The sequence below is a fragment of the Urocampus carinirostris genome, chromosome 1 (assembly GCF_059441175.1).
Source record: "Urocampus carinirostris isolate Australia breed hairy pipefish chromosome 1, RoL_Ucar_1.0, whole genome shotgun sequence".
Lineage (NCBI taxonomy): Eukaryota > Metazoa > Chordata > Actinopteri > Syngnathiformes > Syngnathidae > Urocampus > Urocampus carinirostris.
This window is the reverse complement of record NC_142349.1, coordinates 52,519,132-52,531,603: the sequence shown is the minus strand read 5'-3', so window position 1 is coordinate 52,531,603 and position 12,472 is coordinate 52,519,132. Positions and strand designations below refer to the sequence as shown.

The window sequence follows — 12,472 nt, the reverse complement described above, 5'->3', positions numbered from 1 at the left end:
GACAGAATCTTCATCAGCCAAATTCATTGCACGCATCTGATATTGCTAATTTTGGAAAGCAGTGGTAAAACTGTCAGTGTTAAACTTTGACATCTGGAACCGAACACGCATGTTGATGCAAATTGTAGACAAACAAAAAAATGTGAGAATTATTATTAAAATAAATATTTACGGCCCAAATGAAAACTGCAATTTGGGGAGCATGGTACCAAGCACAGTAAACCTTATGTAGCATGTGGCAAAGGCCTCATTGAGACTCAGTCAACAGGTCAAAAAAACACGGGTTTTGTAAAACCATAAGATGTAGTGACACAATTTGGGCATACTTTTTTTCTGAAATTCATAATATAATTGTGAATTTCCCTATGGGGATGAATAAAGTATCCATCTATCTATCTAAAAGATTCTAAAATGACCTGAACGCGATAATCAAGTGTTCCAATCATAAATATATTTTAAAAGCACCAACTTTAATGTAAACATTTTGCAGAGTCACTGGAATGTGAAAGCCCTTTAGGACATTGTTTCGCCCTATGGCTTCATGTGGTGTAAAAATCAGAAATGTTTATTTGTAGCATTCGTTTATATAATACAAAATGCTGTAATCGTTGGGGTGGGACAAATAATATCAACTGCTGTCATTGCTCATGTGGTGACGGTGAGGGGGTTGGACAGGGAGAGATAGGACGATCGTGTGGGAGGGAGAGAAATTTGAAGTGGTGTATTTGTATGGGACACAGGCTCTGGCATTATTATTATTTAATAGTTTTTTCAAATCATCAAACGTCACACGGTGAAACAAAATGTGCTACAGAACTAGCTTTTGTCTTGAGAGCGGGTTTAGCGCTTTTGTCAAATTTTGTCTTAAAATATGGAGTGGCTCTTTCCCCACCCAACATATCGAAATATTTTGCTTTTGTGGCTATTTTGGTCAAAAAAGTTCCAGATCCCTGATGTAATCGCTCATGTGTCTTACTCAGCAGCCCATTAAAAAGGGAGCGTGTCAACCAAGGGTTGTTGTCCTGTTCTAAACACACACAGTCTATAAATTTGGCTTCTTTGTCAATACCAATTTATTTTCACATTCAAGCTTCTCTTTCTTAGTATTGTAGCAAACTTTCATCTGGTGTATCTACTTCCTGTTCTGCTGGATGAACTTGTAGTTCTGCAATTAACGTACAGTGAGCAGCAGCTTTTGCTGCAACATCTGCCAATCTGGTTATTCAAGAAGCTATACATTGGCACACAGACAACTTTTTGGGTAATTGAATAGATATGATTTAATTTTGTAAATTTGTATGCGTCAGTGGTTTTCCAGTGCCTATTGTGTAAACAAGAGGCTGTTTGTGTAGATGGTGACTTTTATTTTTGGTAAATTCTCACGCTCTTGCAAAAGCCCTTAAAAGGGTTCGTATTGATGCTTGAAATATTTGAAAATTCTTGAATTTTAATGTTGTGTTTTCAATGATTAAAATGTACTTACATTTTAAGTGAAGTGCTTGTAAATGTTGACATTTGTGCTTAAAAATTATGCCGACACAGCTTCGCTTTGCCATCGCATTTCTTCTTACACTGCAGCTGACATTTGTACGGAAATTGTCCAATAAAGCGTCATCGCCCCCTACGGGTCGTGCCCAATAGAAGACGTGCATGCTACGCCTAGCAGGGCACTACAAAATGTGTATTAGTGAAAGAATTATGTATCAATTCTGGGCCATGTAAAAAACCTAAAGTAGCATTTCCCAGTGGTAAATCATACAGAAAATAAATTCCTGCAACTGTCTTATTTGATCAACACCTAATGGAGAGAGATTTGTCTCCAAAACAAATATTTGCGATATTGGTATTGATAACTATGTAGTGAACATGTTTACCAGATCAGATGTGGACTAAAACTTAAAAAATAAATGAATAACATTACAATAGATGTTACAAGTTATATAGCTTGTAGACTGGTCTCTGTTGTAAGTGAATCAGGAAATGGTGCAATGAAATTATATGGGACAGCAACATTGTGCAAAAATAAGAGTAAAGAAGTAAAATGTGCATATACATTTTATATACGTAAGATTTTTTCTTAATCTTCTTGTGTGCTTATTTATGGTGGTGGTGGCTGCTCTTGAGGAATGTGTCACCTAGCCGGTTAGCTCTTGTGTTAGGGATCTGAAGATTTTGCCAGAGTGAAGGAGGTCAATTGTTGTGGCCCGGGTGAGAAGATTCCTCGAAAATGTTGGCTTTGCTGTTGTAGTGCAAGCTGGCAATATTCTTTAAAATGGACAGAAAGCAGCCTATGATTTTCTGGACTGTGTTGATGACTCTTTGTAAGGTTGTTGCGTCTGCTACCACGCTCCCAACAGACCACACCGTGATAGCATATGCCATCATGCTCTCTCTGCTGTGGCTCTGTCGAAGGACACCAGCAGACAAGGAGAAGTCATCAGATATGTGCATGCCCAGGAGTTTGAAGCAGTAGAATCCGTACACTGTCTCCATTCGTGATGAGCGGTGGTGGGTCCATGCTTATCCTCCTGAAGTTTAGTTCATTGGATTTCATGTGTTAAGTACGAGTTTATTTTTCAAAAACCGTCACTGTCTGCATCTCCTCCCTGTAAGCTGCCTCATCTACATAAGAGATAAGGGCGATTATGGTAGTGTTGTCCGAGAACTTGACAATTTTGTTTGTGAGGTTTGTTGGTGAACAGCAGAGGGTTCGGATGGTTCTAAGTGTTAGGCGTGAGAGAGACGTAGAGGCCAAATTTTACGGATTGGGTGGTTTGGAAAAAAGTCCATAGTCCAGCGGCAGATTGAGAAAAGCCCTTGATTAGAACTTTCTTGTACTTATGGCAACATGCATTAATCAAGTCAAGTTCATTTATTTCTATAATCTTTAATCAAAAATGTCTCAAAGGACTGCACAGGCTACAATTACACTATCCCCTGATGCGGCAGGGAAAAACTCAAACCTCAGAATACATAAAAATAAGAAACCTTGAGAAGGGGCCATACAAGAGGTAATCCCCCCCCCTTCCAGGATGACCAAGCTGCAATCGATGTTGCATTGGGTAACAATACATAAATCTGAGTCAACATCAACAATGAAAAAGGTAATATGTAAAATTGTTGAAGAAGTCCAAGATAGCAACCCTTTAACATACAACAACTTTTAAAAATAGAACAAAATTAAAAGCTGAGTTTGGCTGTGCTTTATTTAAGTATTTAAGACAAAGTATCATATTTTCTAGACTATAGGTCGCACCAGAGTATAAACCGCATCAGCCAAAAATGCATAATTAAGAAGGAAAAACCATATATAAGTCTCATTCGGAGTATACGTCGCGCTCCTGGCCAAACTATGAAAAAACTGACTTACAGTCCGGAAAATGCGGTACTACCTGGTGTGGGCATGGTAAAACACACAGATAAAACAATCACAAAAGTTGTGTGGGACAAAAAACTTACTTTTTTCACCTGTATTCATCGTCATTCAAACCCACTGAAATCTTCCTCCTCTTTTTCTGAAATGAACAGCTGTTTAATACCAATAGTGTCAGGTCCACATTCTCCACTTTCCATTCAAACAAAACATATATTTGTATCAATGCCCCTACCTCACCAAAGCATTATTTTTAAGTATTGACGAAAAGACGCGGCATTCATTTTACAAATACCTGGTGATCCCCATGATCAGGGACCAAGTGGTGAATTTGCCGAGACCTATTGTTATCCCCCCGAATTTTATTATTTTCCAAAATGAGTTTTTCTGGGACGATACATATTCAATAACATCAAATTTTACAGTCTCATCGGGACCTGCACAAATGTATGCATTATGTAGTTGATATGGAAAGGTACAATAATAATCAATTTCTGATGGTGTTATTGAATCAGGTATCAACTCACTCAAGCATGTGAAAGTTAAATGAAGCAGAGATTTGAAGAGTTGGGTCAAAATTATGAGTTGAGTCAATGTTTAATTACAATTATTGTTTTGAACAAGTTCATATGCATATTAGTAATTTCGATCCCCATAAATATGTTTACAAATTCCAATATGATTTGAAACGAACGTCTTTGTTTGCTGCAGGAAAAAAACAAAAGGTAGTAATCCACCATTTGTAATATTTTGGAGGGGATTCTATGTATAATGCACTCAAATTTCCACTCATTTCTGGTTGTGAAAGATTTCAACGATTACATTGGGTAAGAAGGAATGCAAAAAATATATTTCTAATTCAAAACCCCAGTTTTGGATAGACTCACTGACTTATTGGAAGACTTTCTGCTTGCTTATTTTTTAAAAAGCAGAAACTGTGATGCCATCAGTGCGCACTCTAGTGCGACTGATATTTTTTTCTGTGTTAATATTGGTGATTGCTGTGTTTCTTATCATCCTATCCAGGAATGCCTGCAGCTTATGACCTTAGTACAGTCATTGCCAGTGGCCCATCAGTCTCTCACAACAACCTTATCCCGCTAGGTACGTCTTTCTACGTGTTTTGTCACTGTGCAACGCTAGACAGCATTGTCACATATTTGACAAGCCTCCCATACTAAAGAATTCTTCACTGAGTGTATCATCTATGAAGCAAAGATAAACAATTGTGGTGTCATTCTGGTAAATAGGTGCCAGCGAAGACACTTGATTAACACTTAAACCTCTGATCTCGGATGGGAGAAGCCTGCAAAATTTTGCAACCGGTAATTAATGTCTAGGAAGATGAGAATGTTTTTAACGCATCTTCATTGTTTTAAAACATAAATACAATCAAGCAGGCTGATGTAAATGAAAAGATTTGAGAATAAACAGATCACTTCTATAAAACTGTTGGCTGCTACGAGACAAAGCAAAATCAGAAATACTGTCTATTGAGAAGTGTTGTGATTCATCACAATTTGTTCAATATTTTGATTGTTACTCTTCAATTGGTAAAATGGAAAAACAATTACTTCAACGGTGGGGTTGAACTGAGTGGTTTTTTTTTACTTCTGACATGGGACTACTTGAATAGGTAATGGCCAAGGCAATGTCAGTATGCTTGACAGGAAATAGTGTCAACAAAGCGACAGATCTAACTTTAAAATACACTCAATGTACAATATCAAGTCAAATCATGTTTATTTAAATAGCCCTTAATCACAAGGAGTCTCTAAGGGTTGCACAGACCACAGATTATTGCAAACCACAGACTATTATTACACCATCATCTGATCTAAAACCTATACGAGGGCAAGAAAAAACTCAAAAACTTCAACATGAGGAAAATGAAGAAACGTCACACCAAAAGTTAATAAAACCTCAGGAACAAATGCCCCGCAATGCTTTTCTGTTTGTTATTTAGGATATCTTTATTCTGACAACACAAACTTTTGCAACTGAACTTATTTCTGCAATCATGTTTGAGGGCAAATTTTACAGCCTTAACAATTTTGTGAGGGTTATCTGTATATATGTGCATGTTTATAAGAGTGTGCGCGCCGTTTGCAATTCACTAATTATTGTGGTATATAGTGTAATTCACGCCATTTTCTGCTCTTTTCTATCACACTGTGCCACTTTTCATGCTTATTTCAAGCCTTGCACTCATCTGCATGCTTCTCCAGAAGCAACCTGTATTTTGGTTACATGGGCTGGTTACAAAGATAGTACATTTCCTTTAAAGGCATGCTGACTTTTATTACTTCTTTACTCAGTGAGATTGCGAAAATACGCCACTTAAGAGGTGTTCCCATCTTAAATGGTCACGTAATTTCAAACATGTGATCAACAGTTGAAGCATCTCTGAAAATGATTCATGGCGGCCGACAGTGGCGTCGATCGCGAACTGCATCCGGCTAATAGCGCCTCATCCGCACGGGGCTTTACAGCCAACGTGTCAATAAAAAACAAGTGAAGTAAATGGACTGTGAGCTTGCTCTCATTCCAGGAGCCCTGACATAGTAACATCAGTCTGAATTGGCTGTTTAGAAAAAGCCTGAAGCGCTGCAGTTGTGTAGACCACAGTTTTACTAAGACTTGAAGGCAGTCATGCCACAATTTTCTAATAGATTGTAGAAGCCAGCCCATGTCCAAAGTCCAATGTTCAAATTTTTATTGGCCGGTGGCCTATGTCTTAAAATTCATCATATGTGACCTGCCAGTAATGTAGATAGCAGAATAAAATACATTTTTACAAACAAATAAAATAATTAGCCCTTTGGCCACTTTGCCCTTGGCTTTCAGTGAGAATTTTAGCCCATCCCATTTCCAACATGGCGACCTAATGACCAAAAGGAAAGTTGACTGCCATGGCCGCCGCTTCCAGGACAAGTGGATTTATTTTTTCACCAAAATCCGAAACAACTGCGTTGGCCTAATTTGCCAAGAGACTGTAGTTTCCCAAAAATACAATATCAAAGAGGCGCAGCCAGGCGAAACATGCAGACTACAAAAAGCTAACTGGAAATTAAAAAAGCTAACTGGAAAAGGGTAAAGCAACTGGAAGCTGTTTTAACGGCACAGCAGCGCTTTTTCTCGAGACTCCGTGAGTCAATTGAAAATGCTGCAAAGGCGAGCTACGAGGGCGCCACGCTGATCGCCAAGCACCGCAAACCTTTGACGGAGGGTGAATTATTCATGACTGTTCAAAGAATTGCAGGCTGAATAGTCAAACCCTCACACATTTTCAGTTTACGAACTCTAGGCCCGCTTTCTAAGAAGTTTGGACACCCCTGACTTAGGCTAACATTTCTGCTCATACCTCCCAAGGACATAGAAACTGACAGTGCAGAGAGAACCTATGACGTTTGATGTCGTTTTAGCACAGAGAATGAGGACTTAGATGGGTTCAATTGAATGACGATTACCAGTAAATTTTGTTCAAGCTATATTTTTGAGCTTGATTCCTCTACGTTCTTTGCCATGCCTTTGCCTATTGATAATTTTTTTTAAAAAGTTTATTTTTGTCATCAATACTTAATAAATCTTAACTCAACTTAGTTTGTGTGTGTGCGCTGTTAGTGCAAGGTGATGTAGAGAACGCAATGGATTTAACAGACACCAGGATACCAGTAAAGGGTGAAGAGTTGGCACTAATGGGTTAAGTATTGGTGTTAAGGATTGTGTATGAAGCCTGTTTAACCTGGAGTGCTATGTTGAATTTCGTTGCATACAATGTTTAATGACAAAGACTGTTCAATTCAAATACAACAATGCCCACATAGTAAGACTATGCTTTTTAGTGCAGATTGTCTTATTGCCGTGAAAATATGGTATTTTGAAACTGAGTATGTCTCCATTCAAGTATTCAGGTTGTGTTGGCCCTTTGATTTTCGGGTTACTTTTGCATGTGTATGCATTCCAATGATCCTATTGTGTGTGTGTGTGCACATTACTGCCGCTAAGACAAGGGATGAATGCTAACACGCTAAATAAGCCTAATGTGTATTGGTTAAATCTTCCAAGACATTTTCATTTTATTTTCTGTCGAGTAGGCCTTACTTGGATTTTGTTGTTTTCAATATGAGGTCCCTTTTCAAACACCACATTGTCGGCGTCTCCACCTCTGAGATTACAAAAGTCTAACTTGAGACGGAACCATATCAAAGAAGGGAACGCTATTTTCAGGGGGGTTGCACCCTTTTTATCAAGGGTTTCCAACTCTTTTTAGCTCAGGGGGCAGCATGGTAGAAAAACCTATTCACACGGGGTCCGGTTTTGTAAATTCATGACGTGAAAAATTGTGCCTTATCTAAAAGGCTTTGGACTCTTTCCAGAAGCTCACAATTAAATGAGGACTGCAGTTTATTTAACACGGCAAAACTCATGATATGATATGATATGATATAAAGATGCTAAGGCTTTCTTTTTAGTACTGCAAAGTCACCCGGGTGGAATTTCCCCACCAACATTTTTTTAAATATTTTTCGTATTGCCTCAAGCGGCGAGTTTCTTCAATGTTCTCTGGTTGGTTATCCATAGTCAAATACACTCATTGGGTGCTCTGCGACTGGCAGGCATTCTGAACTGCAAGTCATTGTTTGACACATTGCAGCTTATTTTTCTCTTGTGCTTCTCTCAGCAACATTTTGCCGGGCCCCATAGAATAATGTGGCGTGCCATGAGTTTGACACTTGTGCCCAATGTAGGGTTTGTCGGGTGCTTAAAACCGTTGAAAATGCTTTTATATTAATGTGTTTTCAAGGTCAGGAAAATGCTTACATTTAAATGAAGAATTTTTTGATGACGTTGATAGGCCCACTCTAGTGGCTTGTCACCGCCCCCTACAGGATGCACCAAGAGAACAGCTCTGTTTAGTAAACCGGCTCTTTGGCTCGGCTTACTGAAAAGAGTCTAGTCTTTCAGCTCCCAACGGCTGCTCAGATTTTTTTTCAATTATTGAAATGATGTATTATAAATAATAATAAAACATTATGCCCCAAATTATTTAGTAATTAGTAATTTTCTGTTTTGCAAGGGACCCCTGGACACAAAATACAAACCTGTTTCAGCTTTTTACACGCTACAACAACAACACAAATCCCTTGAAAACAATAAAATAAAAATATAAAGTTCAGTGCTATAAATAAATAATAAAATGACCAAAAAATAACTTTACAATTCTATTTTACCCATTCAGAGGGAGATCCTCTGAAAACCACGCAAACAATATTAATTTGATTAAGTACAACAAAAAGCAAAAGACCAGCAGTCTTTAAGATTAAAAGAGCAATTAATATAATTAAATAAAGTCAAAATTTGGCTCATTTTTCTGTTTTTAATACATGCAGTACTTTCTCTTTTCGTCTTTAGTATTGAATTCAATTATTGCCCAAAACCTTTTGAGCCCTTTCCGTGTTTGTAAACAAGTGTGATGTAGCCAAGCTGCGCGAGCAATATTGAAGCAGAATGGTAGAATTCATGTCAGTTTATAGCAGCCCATGGACACAAAATGGGCTTTCAACGAAAAAAACCTTATTTTGAACCGCACTCTCATTTAAAGGGCCCTGAAATATGAAAAAATGGCCGCAAAAGTGCTTGAAAAGTGCATGAATTTGGCCATGAAATAGATGTACGAACCCTGCCTTATGTTAAATGTTTTGATCTCACAGCAAGTCCTGATTTTTCTCTTTTCTTTTTCATGGGATGAAGTGAACACGGGCGTCGTGAACCACACCCCCTCCAGGATGGGCTCCATCATGAGCACAGGAATTGTCCAGGGTATGTCCAGTTAACACAGTACAGAAACCTCCATTTGGTAAGCGAGGGAATTGACCTCACAAACAGTCCGAAATACTTTAAAATGTGATGATCTGTTCTCTCTTCAGGAACGACAACCAACCAATCAGGTCCTTGTAGCAGTGGCGCATATTATCCGGTCACCAACCAGTTCACCATGGGGGGAGCGGCAATCTCAATGGCCTCTCCCATGGTAATCCCCAGTAATACTATGCATTACGGCAGTTAAGACGAATACTTGGCAAAGACCCCGAAAGTCTGCCGATCTCTGCATGATGAAGACTTCCTTGTAAATAAAAAAAAAAAAAATGGGGCTCCTGAACTCCGACCCTTGGACAACAGCCAATACCAAAACTAGTGCTTTCCTGGCACTCGACTTGTTCAACGTCAATCTATTACCGTACAAAGAACTTGTCGTATCCGTCCGACTCATTTTTTTTTTATTTTTTTTTATCGCCGGATGTTTTTTTTTTTTTGGGTGGGGGGGGGGGTGTTTGATTCTCTGTGTCAATGTGCACCAATATATGGTGAGCTGCAGCGGTTTTGTCACCACACTCAAATCATTGAATTCCTAATTCTCTTCCCTTGTCATCATGTGTCTCTGGTGTCCCTAATAGGATGAAAAGAGTTCTCTACCACCAGATGGATTGTACTCCGATATGTTTTTTCAATTATATTTTGGGAGGGAGGGGGACTCATTTTTGTGTCATGTCAGCTAAAGATTACAAGGACAATTTCTCAACCTAGGTGTATAAACATATCATGTTTAATTGAGATGTCTCTCGTATGCTCATCATCCAATTTTATGTCATCAATGTGTTTCCTGTCTTTCATAAAAGTAGTCTTGCACCCCACGATCACAAGTTCAACATCTGTACTGAGCCATGACATAAATATGCACTTCTTATTTTCTCTTCCATTATTTTCAAAGAAGTATCCCATTTATACTGCAAACAGGTAAGTGCTTGCAAGATATCCAAATGGTTTTCATTTCTTTTGCACAGTGGCTTCTTAAAAACGCAAATCAGTGGTACAAATAGGTGGATTTATTTGGCAAGGTTTAACTTATCTATATCAAGCCTCTATATAAGCCTCAAGCTACTTTTTTTCTATCAATTATCTCAAAGGCTACCCAGTTTGTTATGAATTTCTAAAATAGCAACTTGGCTAGATGGCTTGCTAAAATAGCTAAATACTAGCTTGTTGGTTAGCTAGAAGGGCAAATAAACAGGTACAAAGCTAAAAAGGAGCTAGATAGCTACCTAAAAGAGTTAAAACGTCTAAATCGTTGAAGAAAAAGCTAGATAGCTAGCTAGAAATGAGCTCAACATTTACCTTGATGAGTAAAAGGGTCAAATATTAGCTCGATAACAAGCAAATTAATGTGAAAAGCTAGCTGGGTAGCTTGCTAAATAGCTAAAAGGGTAGCTTGATACTTAGCTAGAAAGGTAAACAGGTAAAAAAAAAACTAATGGGGAGCTAGATAGATAGCTAAAATGGTTAATAAACCATCAAAATAGGCGGATAGAACGCTAAAAACTAAGCTAGGTAGCTAGAAGGGAGTCCAAAATTTAGCTTGATGACTAGTAAAAGGATGAAATGTTAGATCAATAACATGCCAAAAAATGTAAAAAGCTAGTTGCTAAATAGCTAAAAAGGTAGCTTGACACTTAGCTAGAAAGGTAAACAGGTAAAAAAAAAACTAATGGGGAGCTACATAGATAGCTAAAATGGTTAATAAACCATCAAAATAGGCGGATAGAACGCTAAAAACTAAGCTAGGTAGCTAGAAGGGAGTCCAAAATTTAGCTTGATGACTAGTAAAAGGATGAAATGTTAGATCAATAACATGCCAAAAAAAAATGTAAAACGCTAGCTTGATCGCTTGCTAAATAGCTAAAAAGGTAGCTTGATACTTAGCTAGAAAGGTAAACAGGTGAAAAAACTAATGGGGAGCTAGATAAATTGCGAAAATGGTTAATAAACCATCGAAACAGGCGGATAGAACGCTCAAAACTAAGCTAGATAGCTAGAAGGGAGTCCAAAATTTAGCCTGATAACTAGTAAAAGGATGAAATGTTAGATCCAAAAAAAGTTGTTAGCTGGATAGCATGCAAAAAACACGTAAGAAGCTAGCTATATAGCTTGCTAAAAAGGAAGTTGTCGAGCTAAAAAAAGTAGCCAGATAGCTACCTTTTCAGAAACTGAACATTTTTTGCTCATTCACTTTCAAAAACCCATAAATTGGAATTTGGTTTGTTGTATGTCCTCTAAAATAATTGATTAACAAATATATCTATTCATCTTTTTATTAGATGAATTTACTCTCAACACTCTTAACTGCTTAAAAATAATTATCAATACTTGAATAGATTTTTTGTTCATGAAGCCCATAAGCTTGAATCTTTTTCAATTTCTAAAATAACGTATTTACTATGTGGTTACTTTGTTATTACCAGGTTGTTTAAAAATAGGGTCAAATAGACTCACTCAGCCAACAAAAACAAATGACTAGAAAATCACATTGACCCAGCACTAGTGAGCTATTTTCAGAACAGGTCTGCGGGCACCATGTTGGCGACCCCCTGTTCAATACGATAGGAGGGGCCTTTTTGGGGGATGAATTCCAACACCAAAAACATGCATTTCAATGGAGCCCATCCCAGCCATCAGTGGGCAGGGGACACCCTGAACTGGTTGCCAGCCAATCGCAGGGCACACAGGGACAGACAACTCATTCGCTCATTCACACCTATGGACAATTTGGACCGGCCAATTCACCTGAAATGCATGTTTTTGGAACGTGGGAGGAAACCGGAGTGCCCGGAGGAAACCCACGCAAGCACGGGGAGAACATACAAACTCCGCACAGGAAGTCTGGAGCTGGATTTGAACCCACGACAAGTTCCCATGACACAAGCGCTAACCACTGCCCCGCCGTGCTGCTTTTCATTGACGTAGTCTTGTACGTAAATTGGTTGACATTGCATTGGGACTGGGCCTACTGTTGTTTGCTAGGACGCGTGAAATTCCACGCAAATCTCCGCGTAGTCAAGAATGCTCACAGTCGCTGCTTTGGTCTAATTGTCGATTTAATAACAAGTGGTAGGACACATGCGACAGGAGTTCCTGTTTACTCGTGCCACTAGTAGATTAAAAGCGCAATGAAAAGACAAAAAGTAAAACTCAAGTAAAAAAGGAGAACAATTTGTATCATTTTTTTCTGTTTTTGTCTTTTTCTCTATTGTCCTTTTTTGT

At 38.4% G+C, this 12,472-nt stretch overlaps 1 protein-coding gene across 4 annotated transcripts in view; it reads left to right on the top strand.

The window, feature by feature from the left end:
* The window catches only part of carm1 (coactivator-associated arginine methyltransferase 1), a 37,023-nt gene extending 26,902 nt beyond the window's left edge, over nt 1-10,121 (top strand). The window contains exons 14-16 of one of the 4 annotated variants that reach the window (XM_088344900.1): nt 4,400-4,477; nt 9,128-9,196; nt 9,304-10,121. In XM_088344900.1, the coding sequence (XP_088201026.1) occupies nt 4,400-4,477; nt 9,128-9,196; nt 9,304-9,443 (287 nt within the window). In that variant the 3' untranslated portion in view covers nt 9,444-10,121. Of the gene's footprint in view, nt 1-4,399; nt 4,478-9,127; nt 9,234-9,303 lie in introns of all 4 variants that reach the window. The other 3 variants (XM_088344902.1, XM_088344901.1, XM_088344903.1) reach the window with 3 other exon arrangements.
* Nucleotides 10,122-12,472: the final 2,351 nt, after the last annotated feature.